Genomic DNA, 11,731 nt, shown 5'->3' on the forward strand with positions numbered 1-11,731 from the left:
GACATCCCATTAATGACATCACTGAGCAGCTGAAGCTACCCAAGGACCCTGCAACTCAGACAGCAGCAACACATGAAAATCACATGACAAGAATTGTGTGGGTGAAAATCACTGATGCTAGTGTTCTAGGGTTAAAGGGCTGTGGAACATCTATATTCCATATTTCTAAGTTAATGTTAGTCTCCTAATTTTCTCATACGGAATCATTGTTACATACTTCACCCACTGTGTCATGCTCTGAATTTGAGTTACTTCTCCACCCTGCCCCCGTTTCAGCTGGTTCTGGACTGTGTCGTGATGATGGAGTCGCCAACTTGCAGACCATCCAGAGCCACCTGGATCAAATCCACACCTGCAACACTGAACTGAGCTCCACTGATCAGATGGTGACAATCCAGATCTGCTCCAGCTTGCCTCAAACAAACATGGACAATACAAATACATTAGAAATCCAGAACATGTCATTGTCGGTTCCAAAATAAATAAACATCATTATTGTTCGTTCCTTGACAGGCCAGTGGTGACATACGGAAGACTTCTTACATAAACTTTGCCAGCCTGGTTCAAACCCTTGAGCGTTCCTTTGAGAAGGAGTTCTCTTCCAAGTGAGTGAGACGCTTTGCTCTTAAAGATCCTCACAAGCTGTTTACAGCATTGATGTGTTGATAATCTAAATCCAAATCTATGTTTCTGTAGGAGTTTTTTCCTGTAAACTACGGCTCAACATGACCAAAGAGGCAGCAGCTGGTGTCAGTGTTCCTGTCCAGGTTGGAGCAGCTGTTGCCCATACCAGACCTACAACAGGTGCACATCACACCTCAGACTGTTACTTTATAATCCTGAAGCGTTTTTTTTTAGAGATTTGAATCATTTGTCTCCACCATTGTCTCAATATGAACACATACACAAAAGCATCAAACAATGTCACTGGATTTTCTTTCTTTGTGCGTTTCCTTTAAGGTCCGTAAGCACATGACGGTTTGCACATTCTGCATCTCAGTGTTCTTCTTTCGTTTTCTCAGACAGCAGCGTGGCTCACTGAAACAACATCTGTGTTAGAAGGATTTGAACAACATCTGTCTGAACCCTTTGCCTTGAAGACTCTGCTGATTCACTGGACAGTCGGGGACTCTCGGTTCCGGTAAGTTAACAAAAGACAAGTGGAGCGGCGTTTTGTGTGTGGTTTCCTTCGTGTGCTTGTTCTTTTCTGTCTTGTTTTCTTCAACAAATGCAACTTTTTTCAAGAATTTTGTTCCCATCACAAACAACAAGCCTCTAATAGTGTCTCCTCTACTACAGCACCTTCCAGCAGTGAAGAGGATATACTTTTGTCCACCATGGCCCTCCCTGCTCCAACTGGAGAGGAGAGATTTACTGAGCCTTACAGTGACGAGGATGATTATGACAATGAGGAAGAGACCCTGGCGTTGGAAGAGTTAGAAGAAGACTCGAGTCAAAGCTTAGATGTCAATGCAGACGATTGGTTACCAAAAAGGGAATTAGGTTAGACAAACTCAGCTGCAGTAATTTTGGACCAGAATCAGTCAATTTTATTTTACTAACTTGCTGTTTTTTAAATTTTGTTTCCAGGTCGTCTGTCCCGTTTTTCATGTGCCCTCAGTGTTCGTTCACTACAGAACAAAGAGGAAGGTTCAAGAGCACATCCAGAGTGAGCACCACATAACAGCTCCTGGCAGAAAAAAATATCCGTGAAAAAAGCCCAAACAAAGACTCCACAGAAAAGTAAACGACTTGAACGCCGAAAGAAGAGAGAAGGAGACACTCTGAGAAAAAGTGGAAACGAAAACAAAAAGACTGTGTTAAAAAAAGTGTGTACGTAAGCAGAGAAGGACAACTTGGAAAACAAGAAGCGACATAAACAGAGAGAGTCCATAGGGGAAGACAAAGGTTCCGGAGCACACGACCTGTAACCAAAACTTCACAGAGGAAAACTAAATGCCCCAAGTGTGAAAAAGTTTTGAACATCCAAATCACCTTAAGACCACTTGAAGCTCCACAGCTTCCCGCACCACTGCAGCCAGTGTGAGAAGGGATTCACACCCATCAGGTTATTATCAGCACCAGAGACTCCACAAGAGAGGACGGATATTCATCTGCAGCCAGTGCAACAAGGGTTTCCTGTGCAACTATTCGCTCAAGCAGCACGAACGCCTGCATGAAGGCCCCACGAACTTGTGCACGATCTGCGGGAAAGCCTTCAGCAAAGCGGGCATACAAGACACATGCAGAGTGCACAGAGGGGAGAGGAATTACTTGTGCACCACGTGCGGGAAGTCGTTCTTGTCCTCTGGGGAGCTGCTGCTGCACACACGGTCACACACAGGTGAGATGGCGTACACCTGCAGCCACTGCGGGAAGGCTTCTCCAGCAAAGTCACTTAATCGTCCATCGCGCTCACACAGGGGAGCGTCCTACCTTTGCTCAGAGTGCCCGAAGCGATTCCTCACGTGAACTGTTTGAAGAGACACACGCTGAGCCACAACGGAGTGAAGCCATTTAAGTGTCCAAACTGTGCCAAAGAATTCCCCAGCAGGGGAATTTAAAAAGACACCTGACAACTCATAACCTGACGTGTAGTGTGTAGCTTTTGTGTTTCACCTTGTCCTGTTAAATAAACTTCTGTCTCCTGTAGACGCTGATGATTTTTAGCGTGATCTGTGGTTTAAACAAACAGTCGTGGTGTTAAAAGCAGTAGCCCCAGTAGATGCGTGTCATTTTGTTTTAGAGTTAATAACCTGCCTCACGCCCTAAGTCAGCTGGGATAGACTCTACGCCCCCGTGAGAATAAGCGGTTACAGAAGATGGATAGATGGAGTTTATATTATATTTGTATAATGTATGTTCAAATATTTTAATTTAAGGCTTAAAGTTATTAACAATACCACAAAACTCAGTAAAATCATGTGAGTACAGCCTGCGCACACACAGTATGATTGATTGTTTTAGGTCAGACTATAACAACAGTTAAAAAACTAAACATTTAATAGCAGATTACAGTAACTTGATAGTTGGTCTATTAGATAAAGTGTGAGGAAAATGCAAACCTAAAAGGGAAGGGAAAAACACAGCTGTAGGAAATGCAATTTATTGCAATTTTTTATAACATCATTCCTCAGATAAAAATGCAAGTTACAGGAATATACATCAGATATTAATTTAAAACTTGCTTTCAAGGGACCATACAGTCTAAATAACTTTTTCCTTTTTTTATTTACTGGTAGCGTGCGTTATAAGCAAGACAGACTCTGTCACCATGACAGACTGACAAGTTACAGATACAAACTGTACATACTTATTTACAAATCAACTTTTTGTTTGGTTTTTCGTTTCACTTTTATTGAAAATAGGAGTAGAAAAAGTGATTGAATTAATATCTGATTTATTTGATTTGTATTCTTTCCCTTTCTAAAATCTAAAATGAAATGAATGAAAAAAAAACAAAAACAAAAACAACAAAAAAAATCAAGAACTCTTCTTAGAAAAAAGAAAGAAGCAGAAGAAGAAGAAGTAGAAGTAGAAGAAGAAGAAAAAGGGTGTGTCGACCGTGAGACCATGCAGTCGTCACCAGGGAGACAAATGGTAACTGAGGAAACCAAATGATGTGGGCCAGTGTCACTTAGCAACCTCAGAACCAATGAAACCCTCACAGTCGAGGGGGAGTGGCTTATGTTAAAGAACTCACTTACAAAATGGCCACCTTCCTCCAAAGCTACCGCAAGTACAATAACACACTCTAGTTCATTTTTTGACCATAAATAGTGCTGTTATAAATACTACATTTAACAGTAGTGTCACTACTAATATTACAACAAATTGGTCTCTGTGAAACCTCCTTCGTACAGATAAACTCAAGGATTGACAACAAGCTTCAATCTGACAGATCAAAACAAAACAAACAAACAAGCTCAATCCTGTCAAAGGCCCTTTAACACTTTGCATGAGCAGTGAACAAGACTATGACGAGATCATAGACACTACTGACCAGTGGAGAACAGAGCGTCACAGCCCTGGCATTTACTCAGTAAATATGGAGCAGAAAAGCTTTCACACTGTAAGGGAGCCGGGGATCCCCTGCCATGTGATTGTCAGGCTGGTAAAAGGCCGGATTGAAAAAAAAAAAAAAAAGAATGTAGTCATCGCCTGCATGCTGTTTAAGAGGCATTTCCACACCAGCAAGAAATAACTCACAGAAGAAAACACTGGAAATGTACACTGCCGAGGCTCTCTGGTGGGCCAAGTCATCATTAAAGCTGCGTTTACACGCACACACAAACATACGAGATCTGTTTGTTTCTATCTCTTTGTGTTCAAATGTGTAAGAGATCAAATCAGACCATGTATGTCTGTGGTGGTCAAAACGGAGATAGCTGACTAACAGTTTCTTCCTTTAAGGGCTGCAAACAAACAAACAAACAAACAAAGGATCCAAACAATAACCATAGCCTAAATCTTTCAAATACTTAATGTGGCTTTTTCAGATATGTAAGTACACTAAAGCGTCACTGCATCCTACATTCAAGGGATGAAATCATTATCATCACGGTGCAAGTAGCTCTTATCAATGAAAAGAGAGAAGTAGCAGTGCAGGGAGGCAGAGACATTCAGGGTTCTGCAGAGCTGTTTTTTTTGTGTTTTTTTTTAAACCACAGAACCATTGACAGAAAGTCTGCATCATAAAGCTGCTGCAACACCTCTAGAGCTGAGAGTTGTTAGCTGAATCCTGAAGAACACTGGCTGGTACAGAAAACTCCTCTACTCAGTCAGAAGGCTGCGGGCTGCAGCGTCTTTTCTCCAAAAAAGTGAAACACAGAGTAACCTCTGTGTCAGATATCAATATGTGCAAACAGGACCTCCTTTATGATTTATTATTAATTAAATATATGAATAACATTAAGATTAGTAATGAGTGATAAACATGAGGCGTTCAAGGTCCTACAATACTAAGAGTCTTCCTAATGTTCACGTAGGGGTGCTGCTGTAGGAGCTGCTACACAATAATGGGTGACATATCTACCTACATGTTGTTTCTAAATCTATTGGGCAAGCAAGTATTATCTATTTGGTTAGTTTTAGGGCTCAACAGCCTCCGGAAAAAGGAGAGGCTTGTAAATAAACCATATTTTTGTTCCTCATCGCCATCTTGAGTGAACAAATCACATTTCTCCATCTATGGGTGTTGCTATGAACCAGTGCAGCACAGGAGAAGCAGAGATTGGTTGGGATTCTTTCTATACTGATCGTGGTTTTTCAACGTTGTGACTGCAATAAATTGCCTCCAAAATCCATATAACTATATTAATTTTGCAGGCTGTAAATTGAGCAGAGTCTCCCAGCCCGATGCCTAATTTCTTGCTAATTAATCAAGACGTACCCTTAATCCATCAGGTGTCTAAATTCTTAAAACATCTATAAATGTGTCACTTTTATTTAATGAAATGCACCACTGGCACAGCAATCTTGTAATTAAATCCTATGCATGTACCTGTCTCCACCTATAATCCTGCTTTTGTTCTGGCAACAAAGGCTAATTTTCACACAAGGAAACTTATCGATCATGATTTGTGAACCTAATGGAAACATTTAGCATATGGGGAAACCATCTGATAAATAGAAAATGCCAGTAAGTTTAAACAGTATCTGGGCATTTTCTTCTCAACGAGATTTCTTTTGATCCTCTGCAGTCCATCAAACCAATACCATTCAATATCTTATAATTTAGATATAGTATTTCTATATATAATATCTAAAATAGAAGACAATAAACTTGTGGTTTCATAATATACCCTTTCACTTTCTGTTGCGTTTCCTAAAGCGTTCACCAGCATTGGCATCAAAAAACATCTGTACAACAGAAAAACAAAGAGGCCGTCGTCTCTTTGTTCTCCAGAAAAGGGAATTCATATTTTAATAGATTTTAATTAGATTCCTACAACAACAGGCTATGCTGATTTCTACCTAGAAAAAAAGGAAAATAAAATCTATATTCAAAATAGTCCCTTAAAATATTTGTCAGGATCAAACAATGATCAACAAACACTTCTGTTACAAGAAAATATATCTGTTGCAATGAGGAGCAACATGCACATGAGGAAATCGCTTTCCAGCCTCACTCTCTCTGATAGGTAACACATATCTGTGAATAGGTTTAGGAAAACACACAACTCTAATACTTTTTTAAAATGTGTGTGTAAATTTGGTTAAAGCATGTTGGATGACATCTTTTTTTTATATACTGAGCAGCTTGAAATTTATTCATGTACATGTATAGCAGCTCTTCCACACAAACATAAAAGATTTGGGAGTTTTTTGCTCTTGCTGTCGAGATGCAGAAGATAAATTCAACAGTTTTAGATGTCACAAAAAAAAATCTGATCATTTTCTCTTTTTCAATGCTGGCATAAACACACAAAAAATGACTTAGTCCGTCAGCCGCTGAACTTCTTTACTTTCCGGCTGCGTTGTAGATGTAGTTCAAGTCCTCTAATTCCTTTCTTTGGTGCATGACAAACATTCTCTAATTGATCATATATAATAATAATGTGTCAATAATGAACTTTTAGTCTCCTAAAGCATGTTGAGATTTACATTAAAGTCACTAACGTCTGGTATATTTTACCCGATATAATATCCCGGATAAAATATAAAATTCATCAATTATTGTAAAAATACAACACTGTATGCCAAATTGTTGTATTCTTCTTTAATTTCCCAGTATATAATATCACATAAAATAAAATAAAAAAAGGTACCATGGGGGACCCTTAAAAAGGCATCAAAATTATTTAAAAATCAGGTCATCCTTAACGAGAAATGTCCTAACAAAAAAAAATAATGGAGCTGGGAACTTGTTCTTTGGTCCACCCATTCCTGGGACATGTGAGTCTTGTCTGGTGAAGGCACAGTCTTTCTGCAATACACTGTACATGGACAAAAAATGGCACTCACTATCACTATGCCTCTTGAAAAAACCATAGATGGGAGGAGGGAAACAAACATACCATAAATAACATCAGTGAGCAGCCTGAAGCTACCCAAGGACCCATGCAATTAAGACAGCAGCAACACAATGAAAATCACACGACAAGAATTGTGTGGGTGAAAATCACCCGACGTTAATGTTCTAGGGTTGAAGGGCTGTGGAACATCTATATTTCCATAGTTAATGTTAGTGTGTGTCCTATATTTCTCATTATGGAAATCATTGTTAGCCCTACTGTGTCATGATCTGAATTTGAGTTACTTCTCCCGACCCTGCCCCTGTTTCAGCTGGTTCTGGAGCTGTGTCGTGATGATGGAGTCGCCAACTTGCAGACCATCCAGAGCCACCTGGATCAAATCCACACCTGCAACACTGAACTGAGCTCCACTGATCAGATGGTGACAATCCAGATCTGCTCCAGCTTGCCTCAAACAAAACATGGACAATACAAATACATTTAGAAATCCAGAACATTGTCATTGTCGAGTTTCCAAAATAAATAATCTGTAATACCATTATAAACTGTTTTAATACAAGCTGACAGTAAACACAACATTAGGGAGACACATACATTTGATAAGTAGTCAAAACCTTTCTAAACATCATTATTGTTCGTTCCTTGACAGGCCAGTGGTGACATACTGAAGACTTCTTACATAAACTTTGCCAGCCTGGTTCAAAACCTTTTGAGCGTTCCTTTTGAGAAGGAGTTCTTCTTCCAAGTGAGTGAGACGCTTTGCTCTTAAAGATCAGCAGTGATGTGTTGATAATCTAAATCCAAATGTATGTTTCTGTAGGAGGTTTTTCCTGTAAACTACGGCTCTAACTATGACCAAAGACTGCAGCAGCTGGTGTCAGTGTTCCTGTCCAGGTTGGAGCAGCTGTTGCCCATACCAGACCTACAACAGGTGCACATCACACCTCAGACTGTTACTTTATTAATCCTGAATCGTCAAGTGTTTTTTTTTTTTTTTTAGAACATTTGAATTCATTTGTCTCCACCATTGTCTCAATATGAACACATACACAAAAGCATCAAACAATGTCACTGGATTTTCTTCTTTTTGTGCTTTTCCTTTAAGGTCCGTAAGCACATGACGGTTTGCACATTCTGCATCTCAGTGTTCTTCTTTCTGTTTCTCAGACAGCAGCGTGGCTCACTGAAACAACATCTGTGTTAGAAGGATTTGAACAACATCTGTCTGAACCCTTTGCCTTGAAGACTCTGCTGATTCATCATGGACAGTCGGGGACTCTCGGTTCCGGTAAGTTTAACAAAAGACAAGTGGAGTGGCGTTTTGTGTGTGGTTTCCTTCTGTGGCTTGTTCTTTTCTGTCTTGTTTTCTTCAACAAATGCAACTTTTTTTCAAGAATTTATGTTCCCATCACAACAACAAGCCTCTAATATGTGTCTCCTCTACTACAGCACCTTCCAGCAGTGAAGAGGATATACTTTTGTCCACCATGGCCCTCCCTGCTCCAACTGGAGAGGAGAGATTTACTGAGCCTTACAGTGACGAGGATGATTATGACAATGAGGAAGAGACCCTGGCGTTGGAAGATTTAGAAGACTCGAGTCAAAGCTTAGATGTCAATGCAGACGATTGGTTACCAAAAAGGGAATTAGGTTAGACAAACTCAGCTGCAGTAGCAGACCATATTTGGACCAGAATCAGTCAGTTTTATTTTACTAACTTGCTGTTTTTTTTGTTTATTCTGTTTCCAGGTCGTCTGTCCCGTTTGTTCATGTGCCCTCAGTGTTCGTTCACTCACCGAACGAAGAGGAAGGTTCAAGAGCACATCCAGAGTGAGCACCACATAACAGCTCCCGTGCAGAAAAAAATATCTGTGAAAAAAGCCCAAACAAAGACTCCACAGAAAAGTAACGACTTGAACGCCGAAAAGAAGAGAGAAGGAGACAACTCTGAGAAAAAGTGGAAACGAAAACAAAAAGACTGTGTCGAAAAAAAGTGTGTACGTAAGCAGAAGAAGGACAACTTGGAAAACAAGAAGCGACATAAACAGAGAGAGTCCATAGGGGAAGACAAAAGGTTCCTGAGCACACGACCTGTAACCATAAACTTCACAGAGGAAGAAACTAAATGCCCCAAGTGTGAAAAAGTTTTTGAACATCCAAATCAACTTAAGACTCACTTGAAGCTCCACAGCTTCCCGCACCACTGCAGCCAGTGTGAGAAGGGATTCACCAGCCCATCAGGTTATTATCAGCACCAGAGACTCCACAAGAGAGGACGGATATTCATCTGCAGCCAGTGCAACAAGGGTTTCCTGTGCAACTATTCGCTCAAGCAGCACGAACGCCTGCATGAAGGCCCCACGAACTTGTGCACGATCTGCGGGAAAGCCTTCAGCAAAGCGGGCATTACAAGACACATGCAGATGCACAGAGGGGAGAGGAATTACTTGTGCACCACGTGCGGGAAGTCGTTCTTGTCCTCTGGGGAGCTGCTGCTGCACACACGGTCACACACAGGTGAGATGCCATACACCTGCACCCACTGCGGGAAGGGCTTCTCCAGCAAGAGTCACTTAATTGTCCACTCACGCTCACACACAGGGGAGCGTCCTTACCTTTGCTCAGAGTGCCCGAAGCGATTCCTCACGCTGAACTGTTTGAAGAGACACACGCTGAGCCACAACGGAGTGAAGCCATTTAAGTGTCCAAACTGTGCCAAGGAATTCTCCCAGCAGGGGAATTTGAAAAGACACCTGACAACTCATAAACCTGACGTGTAGTGTGTAGCTTTTAGTGTTGTTGTTTCGCCTTGTCCTGTTAAATAAACTTCTGCTCTCCTGTAGACGCTGATGATTTTTAGGCTTGATTCTGTGGTTTAACAAACAGTTGCTTGTGTTAAACAGCAGAAGCCCACAGTAGGATGCGTGTAATTTTTGTTTTAGAGTTTATTAACCCTGCCTCACGCCCTAAGTCAGCTGGGATAGACTCTAGCACCCCCGTTACCTTAGTGAGAATAAGCGGTTACAGAGAATGGATAGATGGAGTTTATATTATATTTGTATAATGTATGTTCAAATATTTTAATTTAAGGCTTAAAGTTATTAACTAATACCACAAACCTCAGTAAAATCATGTGAGTACAGCCATTGCGCACACACAGTATGATTATGATGTTTTAGGTCAGACTATAACATACAGTTAAAAAACTAAACATTTAATAGCAGATTACAGTAACTTGATAGTTGGTCTACTCGGATAAAGTGTGAGGAAAATGCAAACATAAAAGGGAAGGGAAAAACACAGCTGTAGGAAATGCAATTTATTTGCAATTTTTTAATAACATCATTCCTCAGATAAAAATGCAATGTTACAGGAATATACATCAGATATTAATTTAAAACTTGCTTTCAAGGGACCATACAGTCTAAATATACTTTTTCCTTTTTTTATTTACTGGTAGCGTGCGTTATAAGCAAGACAGACTCTGTCACCAATGACAGACTGACAAGTTACAGATACAAACTGTACATTACTTATTTACAAATCAACTTTTTGTTTGGTTTTTCGTTTCACTTTTTATTGAAAATAGGAGTAGAAAAAGTGATTGAATTAATATTCTGATTTATTTGATTTGTATTCTTTCCCTTTCTAAAATCTAAAATGAAATGAATGAAAAAAAAACAAAACAAAAACAAACAAAAAAAATCAAGAACTCTCCTTTAGAAAAAAGAAAGAAGCAGAAGAAGAAGAAGTAGAAGTAGAAGAAGAAGAAAAAGGGTGTGTCGACCGTGAGACCATGCAGTCGTCACCAGGGAGACAAATGGTAACTGAGGAAACCAAATGATGTTGGGCCAGTGTCACTTAGCAACCTCAGAACCAATGAAATCCCTCACAGTCGAGGGGGAGTGGCTTATGTTAAAGAACTCACTTACAAAATGGCCACCTTCCTCCAAAGCTACCGCAAGTACAATAACACACTCTAGTTCATTTTTTGACCATAAATAGTGCTGTTATTAAATACTACATTTAACAGTAGTGTCACTACTAATATTACAACAAATTGGTCTCTGTGTGAACACCTCTCTTCGTACAGAATAAACTCAAGGATTGACAACAGACTTCAATCTGACAGATCAAAACAAAAACAAACAGACAGCTCAATCCTGTCAAAGGCCCTTTAACACTTTGCATGAGCAGTGAACTAAGACTATGACGAGATCATAAGACACTACTGACCAGTGGAGAACAGAGCGTCACAGCCCTGGCATTTACTCAGTAAATATGGAGCAGAAAAGCTTTCACTACTGTATATGGAGCCGTGGATCCCCTGCCATTGAATTGTCAGGCTGGTAAAAGGCCTGGATTGAAAAAAAAAAGAAAAAAAGAATGTAGTCATCGCCTGCATGCTGTTTAAGAGACATTTCCACACCAGCAAGAAATAACTCACAGAAGAAAACACTGGAAATGTACACTGCCGATGCTCTCTGGTGGGCCAAGTCATTCATTAAAGCTGCGTTTACACGCACACACAAACATACGAGATCTGTTTGTTTCTATCTCTTTGTGTTCAAATGTGATAAAAAACCCCACTTGGAATCACCCAATGTGTCAGCAAAGAGATCAAATCAGACCATGTATGTCTGTGGTGGTCAAAACTGAGATAGCTGACTAACAGTTTCTTCCGTTAGGGGCTGCAAACAAACAAACAAACAAACAAACAAAGGATCCAAACATAAACCAGTAGCCTAAATCTT

The 11,731-nt window shown here is 40.1% G+C and overlaps 1 protein-coding gene and 1 long non-coding RNA gene across 3 annotated transcripts in view; both read left to right on the forward strand.

Annotated features, from left to right (window-relative positions):
* LOC113744083 (uncharacterized) overlaps positions 1-541 on the forward strand; it is a 646-nt gene extending 105 nt beyond the window's left edge. Inside the window, exons 2-3 of the long non-coding RNA XR_003461286.1 lie at positions 277-386; positions 514-541. This is a non-coding gene — a long non-coding RNA (uncharacterized LOC113744083). The remainder of the gene's footprint in view (positions 1-276; positions 387-513) is intronic.
* LOC104940546 (zinc finger protein 2 homolog) overlaps positions 1-11,353 on the forward strand; it is a 16,341-nt gene extending 4,988 nt beyond the window's left edge. For both annotated transcript variants that reach the window (XM_027272379.1, XM_019264837.2), the window contains exons 3-8: positions 7,288-7,398; positions 7,627-7,722; positions 7,798-7,908; positions 8,145-8,265; positions 8,427-8,627; positions 8,727-11,353. In XM_027272379.1, the coding sequence (XP_027128180.1) occupies positions 7,288-7,398; positions 7,627-7,722; positions 7,798-7,908; positions 8,145-8,265; positions 8,427-8,627; positions 8,727-9,757 (1,671 nt within the window). In that variant the 3' untranslated portion in view covers positions 9,758-11,353. The remainder of the gene's footprint in view (positions 1-7,287; positions 7,399-7,626; positions 7,723-7,797; positions 7,909-8,144; positions 8,266-8,426; positions 8,628-8,726) is intronic.
* The last annotated feature ends 378 nt before the right edge of the window (positions 11,354-11,731 follow it).

This window comes from Larimichthys crocea, chromosome XX (genome assembly GCF_000972845.2).
Source record: "Larimichthys crocea isolate SSNF chromosome XX, L_crocea_2.0, whole genome shotgun sequence".
In the NCBI taxonomy this organism is placed as follows: domain Eukaryota; kingdom Metazoa; phylum Chordata; class Actinopteri; family Sciaenidae; genus Larimichthys; species Larimichthys crocea.